The sequence below is a fragment of the Gouania willdenowi genome, chromosome 6 (assembly GCF_900634775.1).
Source record: "Gouania willdenowi chromosome 6, fGouWil2.1, whole genome shotgun sequence".
Lineage (NCBI taxonomy): Eukaryota > Metazoa > Chordata > Actinopteri > Blenniiformes > Gobiesocidae > Gouania > Gouania willdenowi.
The window spans coordinates 2,067,316-2,086,415 of NC_041049.1; the positions used below are offsets into that span (position 1 = coordinate 2,067,316).

General features: G+C 39.4%; 1 protein-coding gene across 3 annotated transcripts; it reads left to right on the forward strand.

Annotated features, from left to right (window-relative positions):
- Positions 1–335: 335 nt before the first annotated feature.
- On the forward strand, positions 336–18,021 carry LOC114465780 (NLR family CARD domain-containing protein 3-like). Of its 3 annotated transcripts, XM_028451017.1 has the most exons (13): positions 354–1,387; positions 7,521–7,629; positions 8,531–8,644; positions 8,747–8,866; positions 8,950–9,042; positions 9,331–9,415; positions 10,740–10,971; positions 11,099–12,896; positions 12,988–13,161; positions 15,178–15,351; positions 15,428–15,601; positions 16,320–16,365; positions 16,439–16,580. In XM_028451017.1, the coding sequence occupies exons 2-12, from the start codon at positions 7,541–7,543 to the stop codon at positions 16,357–16,359; spliced, it is 3,093 nt and encodes a 1,030-aa protein (XP_028306818.1). In that variant the 5' UTR covers positions 354–1,387; positions 7,521–7,540; the 3' UTR covers positions 16,360–16,365; positions 16,439–16,580. The 3 variants fall into 3 exon arrangements, with proteins under 3 accessions (XP_028306819.1, XP_028306817.1, XP_028306818.1); XM_028451016.1 differs by lacking the exon at positions 16,320–16,365 and having other exon boundaries at positions 351–1,387; positions 16,439–18,021; XM_028451018.1 differs by lacking the exons at positions 15,178–15,351; positions 16,320–16,365 and having other exon boundaries at positions 336–1,387; positions 16,439–18,021.
- Positions 18,022–19,100: the final 1,079 nt, after the last annotated feature.

A 19,100-nucleotide genomic window follows, 5' to 3' on the forward strand; every position in this document is an offset into this window, starting at 1 on the left:
GGGGTAGGAGTGGAAGGGCGATCTACTTTGCACGGGTCTGTGTCCGGTGCCGGGCAGAGGGGGCCTGGTCTCGGCGGTGCAGACTTTGTGCCCTTCTTGCAGATCTCCCCAGCTGCGGTGCCCGCCGGGGTCCCCCCTCCTCCCCTCCTATTGAAATTCATGATATAAATTGCCTTGTTTACTGAAATAGTTTTGCATACCCTGCCTGTCACAAGCACTTTACCATTCGTCGTCTTGCTGTACCCATTTTTCACCCAACCATTCACAAACTGGTTTTAAGCCTCCAGTGATTTGAAAGCCTTTAACTCTTCCATAGTATAATCACTTTTGGAACAAACCAGATAGTTTAGAATGTCTATGTACGTTATAGCAGGATGGTATACTATATGTGGTCAGCTGTCATTTTGGTTTGACAAATTTTGTATGGATCGATACCGATGCGTTCCGTCTTGCTGTTGCATCTATTTATCTAAACCATCTCTGTACTGCTTTTTGGGTGGTTTACCGGCCATTTGTGTTGGATTTGTAAGACATTTTAATTGGTTTTTATAGAATGCAGCAAAGCAGGTAAACAACACAAGTGTGTCTCTAAGCTTGACCTCAAAGATGGCGTCTCCGAAGAGCTCACGTAGCCTGTGGGAACTATGTATTGGAAAGTGGCCAATACAGGGGTGCGTTCAATAGCCCAGAAAATACGATACTTTAAAATTCATTTAAAAGACTTACTCAAGGAGTATTCCACTTTCATTTTTCCCCAGTAAGTAGAGGAAATGTACAGCCTCAGGGTTAGGTTTCATTTATTCAGACAGATACGTTTTTCAGGAAATTTACTTTGATCTCCTGACATGTTTAGACTGCCAACTGTCAGCCTTCCTCAGAGGCGTCTGCTGATCATTTTGATGTGTCCCACTGTGTTATTTCTGGGTGTGGCCAATTTGACAGTTCTCTCAGACTGGCCACGCCTCCTCGATGGATCTCGATGCTTCTTTGATCCAGAAATTGTGTTTGTTTCCTTCTGTCCCAGTTATTGATGCGTTGTCCCAGTGCATGACAGGATTTTTAACTTTCTTCCTGTTTCTCCTACTGTATATATGTGTGTTTGCATAATTTGCACACGTCAAAGTAAATTTCCTGGAAAAAGGTTGTCTTAATAAATGAAACCTTAACATATTATTCAAATAGGAAACGAAAAGAAAGAGGAATGACTGGAACCTATTAATCATATGTGGCATCCTGAGGGCGTGGCTGAGCAGGTTGGACGAGTCAAACATTTCTCTGAGTGTTTACAGTGATCAGGTGCGTCCAGGTGAGAGAACTGACGGCTGCTGCTGCTGCTTCTTCTTCTTCTTCTTGTCCACGTTGAGCTGATCTGAGGGGAGTGCAGCAGGTCAGTGTCTGACACCAATGGAATGATTGAAGGTTGATTTCATCCACTTGTTGTTTCTCCCAGTAAAGGATTAACACTTTGAATGTTCAATGTGGGAGAAATAACCAATGCATTGATGACGTACATATAGAATGTAGAAAATTAAACATATGGCTTTTTTTTTTAATTTATTTTTTAGTTTAGTTACACTTTTACAAATGCCACAACAAATGTACAATTTTGAAAACACAAAATACAAACAGCAAAACACTTTTACAAATGTTGAGACCGATTTACAAAGGCACATTGTAATTGTGAAAGTGTTGCAATGATTTGTAAATGTGTTTTGGTACTTCTCAGCTACCGTATAAAAATGATACTAAATATTACCAGCAACTCACAAAAGGACAAAAACACACACACTAAGAGAAAAATATGCTTTTATTACCAGCAACACACAAAACATCACTAAATGACAGAAACATACACAAGATCACTGGAAAATACATAAAAATAACAGAAACAAAATGACACTAAAACACACACACTGAGAAAAAATAACTTAAATAATACCAACAACACACAAAAATGACAACAAAATAAGAGAAAAATATACTGAATAATAAAAAGAACAGACAACAACAAAATACACAAAATGATCTTGATTAAAACATGAACTTAAACAAAGGTCAGTGTTGGTTCCACATCAGGAGGAAATTACAGGAATTATAAAATGAATCTATTCAGGAGACACTAAACACGGTTTAATTCACTTATTCACATAGTTAAATTTTTTAAATGTGTGTAAAATGTATAACGCTTTATAGTTGTTTTTAGTTTTCTGACCAAAACGTGTTAGCCGGACAAAGGGGGGGCTTGGATTCAAAAGTTAGAGATGGGGGGACGTGATCTGATTTTCATAACAGAAGTCATGGCCAGACCACATGATGTTTGGACACTTTGAATAAAAAAAGAACATAAAAGGAAAAGAAAGGAGCAAAAAAAGAAGAAAAAAGCTAAGAAAATAGAAGTAATTTAGTACCAAAAGTAACATTAATACTTAATAATTAATACTTCATATTTGGAATCTTTTTATGCATTTAACTCTTTTTGTAAGTAAAAGAAATGCAGTTAAACAGAATATTTAGATGTCACATATTTGACCCATTTATCATTTAGAACATGTGTGTCAAACTTAAGGCCCAGGGTCCAAACCTGGCCCTTCAGAGCATTCGATTTGGCCTGCAGGAGAAAGTCCAAAATGACAGAAAACATGAATCATTGTGTAAAAAGTGTTTCAGTTTGAAAGAACTCAACATTTTTCCAAACTCTGGCATTTTTTCTTCAAATTACTCCACAAAATCTGCTTAAATTAAATAAAATTTGGTCAAAAAATAAATAAACCAAAAGACATTTAAGTATGTGTCACTTATTGATTAGATATTGTTGATGCATTTCAATACTTTACATCTAATTTATAACTGGAAATGCAAACTTGGGGACATTAATATTGAAATTATTCATTTTCCCGTCAAAAATCTGTGGCCCTCTTGTGATCCAACTGGTCCGTATGTGGCCCCTGAACTAAAATGAGTTTGACTCCCCTGGTTCAGGACATTGTTGTTCATTTATGTTATAGTATAAAAACGCTGCTACTTTGGCTCTAACTGAACAGTTTACCATCATCTGCTGTGGCTTTAATAAAAGCTAAAAAAAGGTCAGAGGTCACGGAGAGCAACAAAGGAACGCTGAGAGAATGTGCATCGATTTAAGATTAAAGAGAAATTAATCATCAAATCACCTGTTTGATGTTATCGCTATGGAAACTGATGGAATGTGTATATGAAGGGGATCTGAATGTGGTAAAATGAAAAACTCAAAACTACTCAATACTATATAATATTAGGATTGGTAGATATTTGGAGAAATATGCATCCTCTAGAGCAGGGGTTCTCAACCTTGGGGTCAGGACCCCATTTGGGGTTGTGAGACACTGGGAGGGGGTCGCCAAATGCCTTCAAGAATATTTTTTGAACAATTTGAGCCCATTTTTGTATATTTTTACACTTTTTCTGCAACTACACCAAACTAACTATATTTTAACCTATTTTCATCATTTTTTCTTGCCATATTTTTGCTCCTTTAATGTATTTTTGCTACATTACTCCATTTTTGACACATCTACATCACATTTCAATGTATTTTCTAAAAAAAATTTCCACTTTCAAGAAATGTTCAGCACCTATAAACCTTTTCCACCTAATGTCATATATGTTGACACATTATAGTCACTTTCAACCTCTTTTTTTTTTTTTTTTTTTACATATTTTATGCTTATTTTTGCAAAATACCCACATCCATGATTTATAATGCCCCTTATTTGCCAGTTTAAAGTCCTTGTTCCTACTTTTTAAATTACATTACCACCCTTCCCCCATTTCTGCCACTTTTCAGCCAATATTGCCAATTTGAACCCATTTTACCACTTTTTCTCTCTGTTTTTGCCCACTCTAATTTGCAACTTTTAAACAATTTTTGTGTTTTTTTTTTTAATCCTGGGTAAAACAGGAAATATGTGTGTTGTAAAAAATAACTTAATAATAATTGCAGTCCCTATAGTTGTAATTGAATCGTGTGGTGACGAAAGATTCCCACCACTAGTGAATGGTACTGATAATTCAGATATAAAAGATCATTTATTGTAACATAATCTTTGAGTTTCAGCAGAAAGCAAAAAAAAAAAAACTTTTGTAGTTACTGGTAAAGATAAAATGGCTTTTACAGAAAGAATGGAAGAAGACTGGTTAGTCTGCTTTAAATGCCAGAAGCCTGGATCATGAAAACAATGAAAACAAAAGCCAGAGTTACATAACACGTGATATATATAGATATATAATGACAACATTAAAAAAAAAAACAACAACAACTTTCAGGCAAATGTATTTGTATAGTATATTTCATACACAAGGCAATTAAATGTGATTTATGTGATTACAAAGTGCAAAAGAAACATTTAACAGTCAGAACATTGAAATCAACAATAGTACGATTAAAAATCTCCCTCTCAGTCATACACGGTAGAGAAAAAGAAAAGCCTTTAACTTTGCTTTAAAAATGTTCCATGTGATGCTGACTTCAGCTCTGCTGCAGTTTGTTCCACTTCTTTGCCGCATAACAACTAAAATGTTTGCTGTGAACTCTGTGCTCCACTATCTGACCTGTGTCCATAGATGTGATAAACTTACTGCCATAGGCGGAGTTTGAGAATGTTGCTTTCTTCACTGTTTGCCTGTCAAACGTTTACAGCCAAGGAAGTAAGATTTAAGCACAAAAGAGTTCTTTGACTTGCTGCACAAATGGGCAGTTCCACCCAAGAAGGAACGAAGCCTGCGATCCGACCAGATATCAGCTGTTAAGGATACAGCTGATACAGCTCTGGTATTCATTTTTCAGAAATTGTTTTTCTTGACAGTGGAATGTACTTGTTATCCAAGATCTCAATAAAATGTCTAAAGTGGGCATTGGCCGACTACATCCAATGATAAGGTCTTTAACAATGGCATCACTGATGGCCTGCTGTGAAAAGAACGCTATAGACGGCTGCCTGGTGTCTGCCTTCTATTCCAAGAACCTAAAAGTCAGGTATAAGAAAAGAAAAGAAATGTATCATACCAAAAAGAGATTAATTCCAGAGGTTAAAATCATTCAGAGGAAATTGGCAGTATACTATGAAATAAAATTAAATATATAACCCAAAATGATGCATGCTGTGGGTGTCCAAAACACCTCATAAATGTCTTAATAAAAAGCACTATTGTCTTCCATATAGTTGTTTTTTATTATTTGTCTTTGTAATTAAGTGTTTATTCATAGAAATAGTACTATATATCGACCATTTGCATTTGGACCAAAAAAAGAGAGTTAAATTAACTTTATTTTCAGTTATGGCAGAGATGGTCCTCCATACATGTGTCACCAACCTGTTAAACCCAAGCCCCTTTATCACAAAATCACAGTTATAATAAATAATCAATCAAGCACAGATAATAGCTGCTTAGAGTAGGCTCTAACACAATGAAAAACAATAGATAAATAAAAAATCACATGGAAGAAGAACTCTTGGAAATATGATACTGAGTGACAATAAATAATGTTATAAATATAAAAATCTGTAGTTCAACTAAAAAAACCCCAGAATTTAAATTTAATGTGAAACCATTAATAATGATGATAAAAACACTTTTTCTTTTTTTTTTTTAAGTTGAGGTGGAAGCAGTTTTGACAAATGTGGACTGTGGAGTTCAGCCACATCTAAAGTACACAATGTTTCTATGGAAGCCCAACACAGTCATAATTAAATAAATAAAAACAACATTTTGAAATAAATACCATTTTGATAAATAACAGACAAATATATAATATGAACATTAAATAGTCAAATAAGGTAATATTATTATGAAATATGTTTTATTATTCTTAAATATCTATTTCCACAATGGTCTTTTTATTTCATAATGTTGTTTTTCAGCAGAATGTCTTTGGTCTGTCAATCAAAGAACATAAGGCGGAGCCAGTGAAGTGATTGGCTGATCCTTTACACAGACATGAGCAGCAGCACTTACAGTATTGATTCATGGAGAATTATCACTAACGCTGAGAAGCCTGAACACCACGAGTGCATCACACGTTAGAATAACACAGTCTCATTCTCAACTCGTCACATATTGACCATCGGTCAGGACCCCTTAGCGTCAGTGTTCCACACACGGGGTACCCCTCAGTGTTCCACACACGGGGTACCCCTTAGCGTCAGTGTTCCACACACGGGGTACCCCTTAGCGTCAGTGTTCCACACACGGGTACCCCTTTGGTGTTTATTTTAGACCTTGAGGGTCCGTGTTCCACCCTCAGGCAATGAAAAACATGGCAGACACGTATATTTTAATAGCAAATTGTCTTATTTCAGGATAGATTGTGGCTTTAGAAATGTTTTGATGACATTTCTAGTGAGAAATGTTCTCTTAAATTTCATATTATCCATTCGGTTTATGTAAACAATCTGTAGTTTTTTCGGTACAACGTACATTCTTCCGTGGTTGCTACGACAACCTTTGACGACCACCACTGCAAGCCAAAACCTTTACTGTTTTCATCTCCTAACCGTGGTTGGGGGACATAGGGGAGGTCCTTACTCTCCAGAGCTGAATGTAGCTCCTCCTCCTCCTGTGTTAAATCCTCAGATAAAAGTGGAACTGCACAGAAACAACAGCTGTGTTGGTGTTGGAGAACTGTACTTTATTAACTACCTGCACTGTAAACATAAACCTCACTACCTGTCACAGTCACCGTGTTGGACTGAACCCAGGTCTGAACACACACACACGCACACACACATCTATGGAAAGCCACCAAGGTCAAAAACACGTGAATTTAACGCGTTGTTTACGTGTATTTTAGGTGTATTTCACGCGTTAACTTTGCATGTTTTTGTCCTCTGGAAAGCCATCGAGGTCAAAAACACATGTAAATACGCATCGACGACGTGTTAAATTCACGTGATTTTGACCTCGATGGCTTTCCATACTCCACTGACACGCACACAAGCGCACATCGGCCCCGCGCATGCACCCGGTCCCTCACTTAAAATGAATACATTCAAGCTAGACACATCTCACTGCACTTTTATTGCTTTATTTTTTATTATTAATAATACTTTTATTTATATTCCCTCCCATTGCTACAACTGTGTCAGTCAAAGAACAGCCATGACCGATGTCAAGGAAAACTAATTGATCTTAAAGGATCGAGGTAAGGTCCAACCCACTAGCTTTGATTGACAGACCAAAGTCCCTCTGCTGAAAAACAACATTATGAAATAAAAAGGCCATTGTGGAAATAGATATTTAAGAATAAGAAAACGTATTTCATAATAATATTACCTTATTTAACAATTGAATGGCCATATTATATCTTTGTATGTTATTTGTCAAAAATTTATTTCAAAATGTTGTTTTTATTTATTTAATTATGATTCTTTTGGGCTTCCATATGTTTCAGCTTTTATTAAACCAAACACACATTCTAGGTCTAGTGAACATTGGTTTTATGTTCAGTAAAACATTCAGTGATGTTCGGAATCGTGTTGTTGTGTTAGTGTGAAGGTGTGGCTCTGCTATGGATCAGGAGGAGGACACGGTGAGGGGAGGCCCTCCATCTGAAACCCTTCAGTGTGGAGAACATGAGGTCCAGACTGAAGTCCAGAGGTGAGACCAGCATCTCTACCTGTCCATGACTCTTCTTCACCATCTCTAGCTGGGTTTCCATGACAGATTTTCACAAAATAAAAGCGATATTTCTAAATGTCAACAAAGTATAATTGCGCTTTGTTTTTTTTTTAACTTGTCTACACATGCTGTCAAAGGTCAACACTACAAGAAGTGCAATCATTTGAAGACAGCAATGCATGTTTTGTTATTGCAATTAAGTAAATGAATTGGGGCTTTCTAGGATGTGTATGTGAGGGGCTGTGGCAGCCTCTCGGCTTGGGATCTCGGGGGCGTCTTGGGGGCTACCGGGCCGTGGGGGGAGTGGCCTGGGGCTCCTTCGCCCCCACTCTTTCTGCTGCCCCGGCTGTATCTTCGGGCCCGGGGCGGCTCCCGGGTTTGCAGTCGCGGTTTTTGCACATACATTGGTCTACGATGCACTGGCATGTCTTAGACTGTGGGATAAAACTGGTCCTGGGCTTAACTTTAGATACGTTGATCCCAAATACCTGTTTTAGGTTTAACAACCACTCACTCCTTCCCTCTGTCCACCACCATTATAGCTAAGCTTCACACTAGTCACCAGACTGGCTTGATTATACAACACAATAACCACAATATACACAACTACAAATTCACATCTCACTCTCACTTTAAAATAATCAACTCTTACCCACCCTTTACATTTCCTGCCTTGAGTCTCTCCTCCCTGCTCCTTTCCTTGTATTTGCGTACAAAGTGTTTCCATTGCACTTTTGCAATACATTTCAATATTGAAATGTCTGAAATTCCTCCTCATGAAAGTGTAAAAACTTTTTTATTGAGATATTTAGGTTTTGGGCATTTCCAAGGGTAATGGAAACACAGCTAGTGTTCACTCTCAGCTCTGTGTTTGTTCAAGGACCAGGAAGTCACACACTGGACCTGAAGCTGTACTCAACCAAATGAATAGAAAAAGTGATCACTCAATGGACAAAGTCATTCACTTTGGAGAAGGTCCATCTACTGACGAACTGTAAGTCTACAAGAAGAAGTGCTGAACGTTTCTACGTTATCCTGACTATTCCTGACGGCTCAGGTTCTTCACACTCACACAAACTGTTTGTGTTTGGAGCAGAAAGCAGCCCAGACTCCCTGGATCTGAACCAGGACCAGGACCCAGCTGTACTTCTTTAAAACATGACCAGTCAGTGGATCATCTTAATGATTTCAGTGGAGAAGTAACTACTGAAACTTGGTAAGTCCACATGATGCTGTAACAGCTTAACATTCATAAGTTTTTGGCTCTTCTTGTTTGCTTTATATGTCAATGTGTTAAAGGGAAAAGTCACAACATGATACTGGAATCAAATGCAATCCTTCTGAACATAATCGACCAATGGAAAAACAGAAAGGACATTGTTCTGTGTGGCAGTAAGTTGGAATTTTTACAATTATCTGACATGGTGATCATTGAGAGACACATTATGGTGATATCTGGAGTTAGAACTAACATAAACAAATGCCCCATAGAGATTATATAAAAAATGTCAAGGTTAGTCACACCCACTCATCTCTGTGAAGAAACCCTGAACACCATCAAGAACATCTGACCCAATCAGGAGGCGACATTACTGGAAGCCTCTTCTCTTCTTATGTTAGAAAAAGTCCTGGAGGTTTATCGTCAGTATGTCTGAGTGTCTGGGTTTTTCTTCTCTGCAGGGTTTCTCCACCCAGTTTAGAAGGTGGAGATGGTTCCTCTTCAGCAGCCCAGCAACAAGGAGCTGACCCTGACGCCATCTTTACGGTATGTACATCGACTAAGAATCATGATCAGAAGCTGAACTCTAACCCTTTGTCTGTATGTTATCAAACAAACTGTGAAGTTCTTTACTCATCCAGTTCCTACTGGGTTCAAACAAACACTAAGTTCACGATACAATGCGGTTGATTAGAAAGACCCCAAAAATCCCTCTGCGATGACACGGCAATACATTTTGTGAAGTTCTAATATCGCAATATCTTGTAACACCTTTAGTGTATATGTTTTTGACTCACTGACATAGATACTCAACAAACACAGTTGTGTAAAAAAAATGTTTTTAATGAAGCAATCTACCTTTAAAGGGGACATATTATGAAAAATCCACTTTTGCAGTTTTTTTTTTTTATCACATACAGTATGAGGTAAGTTGTGCGTCCACCGGCACAAAAAATGTGAAATAAAACCATCCAGTAGTTTTTTTGTGTTCTGTGTGAGTCTTACAACACAGAGAAAATTTTTCCATTTCAAATTTTCTACATTTGCGATGTCACAAGTGAAATCAGGAAAGAAAATAACCCCCCCTCCGCTGGTATCTCCACCCATGGACTCCACCCCCAACCTGATGAAAACTTTTGCAAAAGTCTGCCATTGTTTTTCTTGCTTGCGAAGGAGTGATGGCCACCGGTAAAACTAAATACAGAACTTTCCTGCTGCCGGTGCCGCGCCTCCACAGTGAGCGTACACTGTAGTGTCAGCACTATTTGTTCAGGTGTACTACGCTCTTGTGGTTCTGCGCATTGGTTGGAGAAAACAAATGATTATCACCTTAAGTGCACTATTTCTGTAGTTAGAAAAGCAGAGGAGGAGGAGAAAGTGACTCAGCAGCTTAACACGAGTTTTAGTGACTGCTGCTGCTGTGAGACCCTAAGCGCTTACGGTGTTTTACTGTATGTGGTCACCCTGTAAAAGAGCGAGCCATGAAGTGAGTCAGCGTCTACAGACACACAGACTCATGAATATGCATAAGTAGGCCACAAAACGGCCCCATTTCAGAACTGCTTAGAAAGTGACTTTTCAGAGGCCTGTGTTTTATATGTTTCATCAGTGTTACCTGGATAAACGTTCAGCTAAAACAGTAAATATGCTTTCTGCCAATGTTTTACTGGCTGCCATCTTCACTTGAATTACCACCACCTATTTGCCTGGAATATGTCAAATTCAAAACCTCAGCTACTTTAGGTCGAGATAAAGGTTTAGAAACAAGTGATCTGTATCAGTGTCCAAAGCAGAATTTTAGCCACTGAGAACTTTAGTCTCTCAAAGATGTTGGACCACACCTTCAGTGATTGGTTTTATTGTGTTTCAGTTCCAGCTGCTGGAGGATAACATCATCCAATTTGTCAAGGCTGAACTCAAAATTATCCAAAAGATTCTGGATGTGGCCGATGGAGAATGCTCAGAGAGCGGGATGGAGGGTGTGAAGGTGTTGGGAGGTGAAGACCAGGAACAGCAGAGAAGCAGGGAGTCCTTTCTAAAGATCACACTGTATTTCCTGAAGAAGATGAAACAGGAGACGATGGCTGAGCGTCTCCAGAGCAGTAAGGATTTCATCTTCTTCACAATCGGATTCTTTATAAAAGCCTTCATTTAAATATTGACAGTTCATAGTTTTTCTTACTTCTACCAAGCTTTGATACATAGACTTTTCTATTGGTCTTCTTACAGGAATCCAAGCTTTTCAATACCAACATGAGCTGAAGTCCAACCTGAAGAAGAAGTTCCAGTGTGTGTCTGAGGGCGTGGCTAAAGCAGGAAAGTCAACCCTCCTAAAGGACATCTTCACAGAGCTCCACATCACAGAGGGACGGAGTGGAGAGGTCAACAAGGAACACGAGGTCATACAGATAGAAACAGCATCCAGGAGATCAGACGCAGCAGAAAGAGCCATCACACTAGAAGAGCTCTTTAAAGCCCCTCCTGGAAGACCTCGACCAATCAGGACAGTGATGACAAAGGGCGTGGCTGGCATTGGAAAAACACTCTTAACACACAAGTTCATTGTAGACTGGGCTGAAGACAAAGCCCAGCAGGAGGTCCACTACACATTCCCACTGACCTTCAGAGAGCTGAACGTGCTGAAGGGGAGGAGCTTCAGCTTGGTGGGACTTATTCATCACTTCTTCTCTGAAACCAAAAAAGCAGGAAGCCACAGCTTCCAGGACTTCCTGGTTTTGTTCATCTTGGATGGTCTGGATGAGTGTCGGCTCCCTCTGGACTTCCTTAGCACTCAGACCCTGACTGATGTCTCAGAGTCCACCTCAGTGGAGGTTCTGCTGATAAACCTCATCAGAGGAAAACTGCTTCCATCAGCCCGCCTCTGGATAACCACACGGCCTGCAGCAGCCAATCAGATCCCTCCTGAGTGTGTGGACATGGTGACAGAGGTCAGAGGGTTCACTGACCCACAGAAGGATGAGTACTTCAGGAGGAGGTCCACAGATGAGGAGCAGGTCAGCAAGATCATGTCCCACATCAGGACATGTCGTAGCCTCCACATCATGTGCCACATCCCGCTCTTCTGCTGGATCACTGCTACAGTTCTGGAGGACGTGTTGAAGAGCAAAAAGGAGGGAGAGCTGCCCAGGACTCTGACTCAGATCTACATCCACTATGTGGTCCTTCAGACCAAAGTCAAGATGGTGAAGTTTGACGGAGGAGCTGCCACAGATCCACACTGGAGTCCAGAGAGCAGGGAGATGATGGAGACTCTGGGAAAACTGGCTTTTGAGCAGCTGCAGAAAGGAAACCTGATCTTCTATGAGAGTGACCTGACAGAGTGCGGCATGGACCTCAGAGCAGCTTCAGTGTGCTCAGGAGTATTCACGCAGGTCTTCAGAGAGGAGGGCAGCCTGTACCAGGACAAGGTGTTCACCTTCATCCACCTGAGCTTTCAGGAGTTTCTGGCTGCTCTTCATGTCCATCAGACCTTCATCAATTCCAAAATCAACCTGTTGGAACAAGAACAGAAGAGCCGCAAGACCCCTCATCTTTTGATAAAAACTCTGAAACATCTTCATCAGAGCGCTGTGGACGAGGCCTTACGGAGTCCAAACGGACACTTGGACTTGTTCCTCCGCTTCCTGCTGGGTCTGTCTCTGCCGACCAATCAGAGGCTCCTAGAAGGACTTCTGTTGCAGACAGGAATCAGCTTCCACTCCAAACAGGAAACAGTGAAATACATCAAGGAGAAGCTGGATAAAGTTCAGAGTGTAGAAAGAAGCATCAACCTGTTCCACTGTCTGAATGAACTGAATGATCGCTCTCTGCTGGAGCAGATCCAACAGTCCATGACATCAGGTCATTTCTCCACAAAGAAACTGTCTCCTGCTCAGTGGTCAGCTCTGGTCTTCATCTTACTGTCATCAGAAGAACATCTACAGACTTTTGATCTGAAGAAGTTCTCTCCATCAGAAGATGCTCTTCTGAAACTTCTGCCAGTGATCAACGCCTCCACCAAAGCTGTGTACGTGAAATATTGATGAGAAGCTGTTTTAAATTATGGTTTTGTTAAAAAACAAAAACCATCTTGTTTGTGTTTTTGTAACTTTATTCAGGTTGAGTGGCTGTGGACTCTCAGAGAAAAGCTGTGAAGCTCTGTCCTCAGTGCTCAGCTCTCAGTCCTCCAGTCTGAAACATCTGGACCTGAGTGACAACAAGCTGGAGGGAAATGAACTGATGCTGCTTTATGCCGGACTCAACAACCCTCACTGTAAACTGCAGTCTCTCAGGTCAGAGGAAACACGTGATGAAACCAAGTATTACTCAGGGTTGTTTTCGGCCAAACCAATATGATCTATACTGTTAGTGTTTGGTAGATATTCTACATCTGTTCAGATGATATACTGTAGATTCAATCAGGAAAGCTGTAAAACAAACAACAGATGCAGTTACCAAGATGTCCAATGTATCCTCTCCTTTCTTAGCTTCGTCCTGTAAGGTTTTTCTCTCTACGTTCTTCCTGGATGTTTTAATTTACCTTTCACAAAACTCCGCCCACAAACAGTCATTGTCCAATTATACGTCCGAACAACCGTTACTATGTTTACATGGTTCCACATGCTCAGGGCAGTAGAAGAAGAACCTCCCACAGGCACTATGGTGAGGTGGTGTGCTCATGGCTTGTGCAGGTCAGATACCAGGTACCCCAACAAATAACTGTATACTATACAGTTATTATCATATAACCAGTAGACTTCTCCCAGCCATTACAGACAAGACCAACTCAATAACATGACCAACATCCCAAAAGCAAATAAGGGGGGCGGGGCTTTTGCAAAAAGGTCAACTGAACAGCTTTAAGGACAGATGACAAGAGTAATACTATTTCTCAGTGTAATTTATTCTAAGTCAAAAGTAAAGTTGTAGCAGTTCCTGTAACCAGCTCACAGGCTGTAGCAGAAGGAAGACTCCATCCAAAACTCCAAGTGGCTCGATGAGGCTTGAACAAACTTGAAGCTGGCGATTGGCTGGCTGACTTGCTCACAAGACAATTCAGCCACTGCCTTGTGCTACAGACAGAAACTTTTGTGAAGACATAACAAAGGATCAAAGACAGAATAAGAAATGTAACTCATAAAGAAACAAAGAATGTCTTTCCCATCATGTGAGGACACGTGAGTGTGAATACATGTGAGACTTGTTTCCTCTAAAATACCTAAAGTTCACACACAATTGGATTTTTTTTTAAAAATCAAGAAATATCATTAATTCCCATTTCTATCATCTAAAGATGGTTATTCTTACATACAGAGGTATAACATTCTTGGCCCAGTTCACATCACAGCTCAGTGTACGCTTAACACCACTGTCTGTTTGGACCACGCTCTCAGACTTAGAGAAAGAGGAACCTTAGACCAATATTGTTGAGTAGGGATCAGAGACACTCGTCTCTTCTTCATTGACGAGTGTCTCTGATCGTTGATCAAAACACTTTCATTTAAGTTATTTTACTCTGTGATCCTGCGTTCATACAGATCAGCCTACATCATGAGGTGGATTATAGTTGACTGAGGCTCTCGGCATTACCTCAGATTACATGATTTAATTAATGAATTTATCGGTGTGAAAGTGCCCGATGCACGCAGGTGTTATCAACTGATTTAGTTCATCAGATATAAATCTTATTTTTCTTATAGGATGTCATCAGTAAATGAAAGCATCACATTTCTCTCCTGTCAGCGTTTTTTTTTTTTACAGTCTATGGTCAGCATCACATCAGATCCACGCAGTTACGTGATCACATCACCTTTCATTGGACAGCTGGTTTTCTAAAAGATCTGATTGGTCAGGATTTCACATTTAATGTCACATTTAAGCTAGAGAAAAATTTGGTTGGGACCAGGTTAGCTGTGAAAGAGTAGTTGCCATAGTGATTCAGCTTCAGCAATCTTTGTAGTCCAGCACACACAGATTAAATCCTGGAAGTTAGCACGATAAGAGGTGATCTAGATTCATAGCTTACCCCCTTAGTGTGTACTATTTATTTTGTTATTTAGTAGATTTTTCCCTTTTTTTGTGTTTTTGTTGTTTCTCTTTTTGTTTTATTGTTGTCATTTGCAGGTTTTTGTTTTGTATATTTTTCTGTTGGTTTTTTTTTTTTTTTTTTTTTTAGCCATTCAGTGTATTTTTCTGTCATTTTGAGGATTATTTGAGTCATCATTTGCCTATACTACAAAGACCACATCTGCCACATCGACTATTAAAATGAATACTCCATTAAAATGTATATCTTTCCTCTTTTATAGACTGAGTGACTGTAACCTCACAGAGGAAAGCTTAGAAGCTCTGTCCTCAGTCCTTAGCTCCAAGACCTTCATTCTAAAAAATCTAGACCTCAGTAACAACGAGCTGAAGGATTCAGGAGTGGAGCTGCTGTGTGAAGGACTGAAGAGTCCACACTGTAAACTGGAAACACTCAGGTTAGTGTGTGCCAGGTTTATAAAGATAGATGTCAACATTTACAATATCTTTCCTTTTATTTCTTCTTCTTTCCAGTCTGGCAGGTTGTCTCATCACAGAGGTGGGCTGTGCTTCTCTGGCAAAAGCTATGCGCTCCAACTTCTCCAGTCTGAGAGAGCTGGACCTGAGCTACAACCATCTGGGGGACGCTGGGATGGAGCTGATGTCCTCAACAAAGAATGATCCACACAACAAACTAAGCATCCTCAGGTATGTGTTACGGTGGTTTTTGATCAAAGGAGACGACGTCAAGGATGCGGACAAATACTTGCACCTGTATTAAAGATATTTACCGCCATTTAAGAATTTCAGAAAGAGTTATTTTATCAATAATTTATTGGGTAGGGCACCGCCTTTTATGATGTATTTTGATGCCTGATAAGCCCCCAAACCGTTATGGTAGTTTTTGATGAAAGGAGACAAAGTCAAGGGTAAGGAGGCAGTTTTGAAGATCAGTAGGTATTTGAATACTGTAGATGCAGACACAACACGAGGCTGCTGGCTGAGGACCCCATGCAGTCTGCTTCTAGGCCACGCCCTATCCTCCTCTTCCCTTCCTTTGGTCTGTGTTTATACACTGGTGGCTGTGAGTTTATCTATGGCCATGTCTCTATGCTATACTCTGTGGCCACCTGTAAGTTATCAGCTAGATGTGACCCGACCTGCAGTTCAGAACAAACCGTGGACAGTCCAGGGACAAAGAGGACAACAGGAGACAGGGGACATACAGAAGTATTAGAAATACTTTACAGTAGGAACCGTTATTTCTGTCAAGGTCACTTTTTCAAGTAGGAGTTTGTAAAAAATCTTTTTAATTTAAAAGATCCTGATGTGTGTACCCTGATATACACACTACAGTACTCAATCTAACAAAAGATAATAACTTCAATGTTTGTCTGAAATATGGTTCCAATCGTTCCTCCTGCAGGGTGGACCATGATGGACCGCAATGGTACCACCCAGTGTGAGGAAGAGTGAGTCTGTCTGCTCAAAGTCAAATTGTCACAGAAATACTGTGAGATACTAACCTAAGCTCTGTTGTTTCAGATCTATGTCGGATTCGACAGTACGCAAACATCACCAACACAGAGCCCTGACTGGTCGCTGTTACTGGGAAGTGGAGTGGATGCAACAATCAGTTGTGGAGTCTGGTCTGCTTTGAAGGTTTTTATTTTCTTCTTCTGTTTCAATGGCGACGCTTCAGTCTTCTTCTTCTTCTTCTAATTTGTACGTTGCATGTCCGGAAACAAGACCCTGACTTGTTGCGTATGGACGTACAGTTTGAGCAGTTAGGTAGTGTCAGAGTGTCGGTCCGTATAGTGTGAGAACATGAATCGTGAGCTGAGCACATTCAGACTCTACAATTGAGTCGCACAGTTTGAGCTGGAGCTGAGAACAATGATTGAAATAATCACACAGTGTATCCAAACGTTAAGTCAAACATGACGGGACAGAAACACACCCCACCCTGCCCCACCCTGCACGCCCTTGTCTCTGTATGTGGACTGTCCTTCTATGACGTCTCCTCTGATTCTCTGATCTACATCCACCACTTTCACCAGAAGATGACCTTTGAACTCACTGCTCACCTCCATGTGATCCATCCTCTGACCTGGTTATAAGCAATGAGAGAAAGTTGATGTAGATGTTCTACAGAGGCTCAGAAAGTCCACATTTGTTGACTTTTCCAGCCTTGTATTATTTTCTCTAAGTAGATTTGCTGTAAATTCACAGAACAGTAAACCTGTTTTCCATTCTGGGCCTTAACAGTAAGAGTATATCACAATTATTTTGAGACAATATTAAAATACTGGTGACGTTAATTATTTACAGATATAGTGTACGCCTCATAGATCAATAAATCTAGGATAATTTACTCACAGATGACGAAGGATGAAGTTTGCTTTGATCTCCACCGTAAACAATTAATGTGTTGTTCAACGGTCATGTGACCTGAACTTCAGAAAAGTTTGATGCATTGCATTGTGGGAAGACAACGCAGAAGCAGAAATGTTTCTTTAAGAAGTGTTTTCACTTCAGAGTTCTGGTGTTTGTGCCAGAGAAGAAAAGAGTGGATCACATGACGTCATAATTGTTAAACCTTTTTTCAAAGTTTTCTCTGTGACACATCACTCTGTATTCAACGTATTTGTCTGTTAATGATTTGTTTATGGTGGAGAAAACAATATTTAATTCCTGAATTGATTTTTATTTCAAAAAATAATAATTAGGAATGCTACATGTATTGTAAATAAATGTAGCAGTAGTGTAAAACTTCTGTTGTGCATGAGCAGCACTATATATTGTTTGTACAAGTGTTTGATGTAAATTATTATTGTTATTGTTGATAAACTGATGGATCGTTCTCTGTTGGTACCTGAAGAGAAACAAGATGTTATTATTTTTCATTAAATATTGCACATATTGAAATAATATTATACTCTACTTTTCATGCCCTGTTTTAAGAATATTTGTAAATTCACGTTCAAAGTTAATAAGGAATATCTCCACAGTATGATTCAGTGGCAAGTTCTTGATGTAAAGGTTCTTTTGGAGATCTCAGATAATACATTTTAATGTCTTAATGATTCTACATGTGCGTAAATGTGCAATAAATTCAAGAAATATGAGTTTTGGACTCTTTTCTATCTATTTTTTTATTACCTGTTGGACAGAGGTTATGTACCATTATGATCTCTGTGAGGTTGTGGTTTGTTTATATGTGGGTTCCTTTTTTTATTTAATCAGAATCAGAAATACTTTACAGAGGCTGGATAAATATTACAAATAGAAATAATAAACACGAAAGAAAGAAAAAGGAAAACAGACATGATTAAGTAAAAGACTTAATTCATGTTTTGTTCTGTGCGTGTGCGTGTGCGTGGTCAATAATCAATTTTCTTTTTCCAAACTTTAAGTTTAATCATTAATGCGTGCTGTGCTTTAGCCACACCCACACACCTCCTGATAAGCGTTTTTATTAGAAGAGTTTAGGTCTAAAGTCCAGACAAGGAAAGTTAAAGAGTTTTCTTTGGATTATCGCATCTGGGCAGCAGGTGGGACGAGATTTGATGATATTCTCCTGTTGATTGGAGGGTGAGGAGGTGACAGCAACCACCTTGGCTGCTTCTTCTTCTTCTACGTCTGAATCTGATCTGAGGTGAGAAATCTGTGTCTGATAAGAACCACGACTTCAGTCTGAATTACTGCAGGTGATCAGGAGAGAGCAGCAGGTTTATTATCATCTGATCAAGTATCAGTAACTGTAACTTCAAATACAGTTGAATTCTAACCTTTTATAGGAGACATCACAGCTGAACATCTCTGTTCCTTATATGCTGTCACATGTTGCCCATCTTTGTTTGTTCGTAGACTTTCTCACTTGTTGACTTGGATTTATAAATCTATTCTTGGACATCTACCTGCATATTTGTGTAGAAACATCAGTGTCGCCTGAGCTCTGAGAACTGAACAGGCCATTATTGTCACTTTTAACCTCTTTTTACCATATTCCATGATTGTTTTTGCCAATTTAACCACATTCATGTTTTGTCATGTCAGGCATTATTTGCCAGTTTAAACTAATATTTTCTTGCCACTTTTAGGCCAATATTGACACTTTGAACTGTTACCATTTTTTTCTCTCAATTTTTCTTTACTCTAATTTTCAACTTTCAACCAATTTCTGTGTTTCTTAAAAATCCCATTT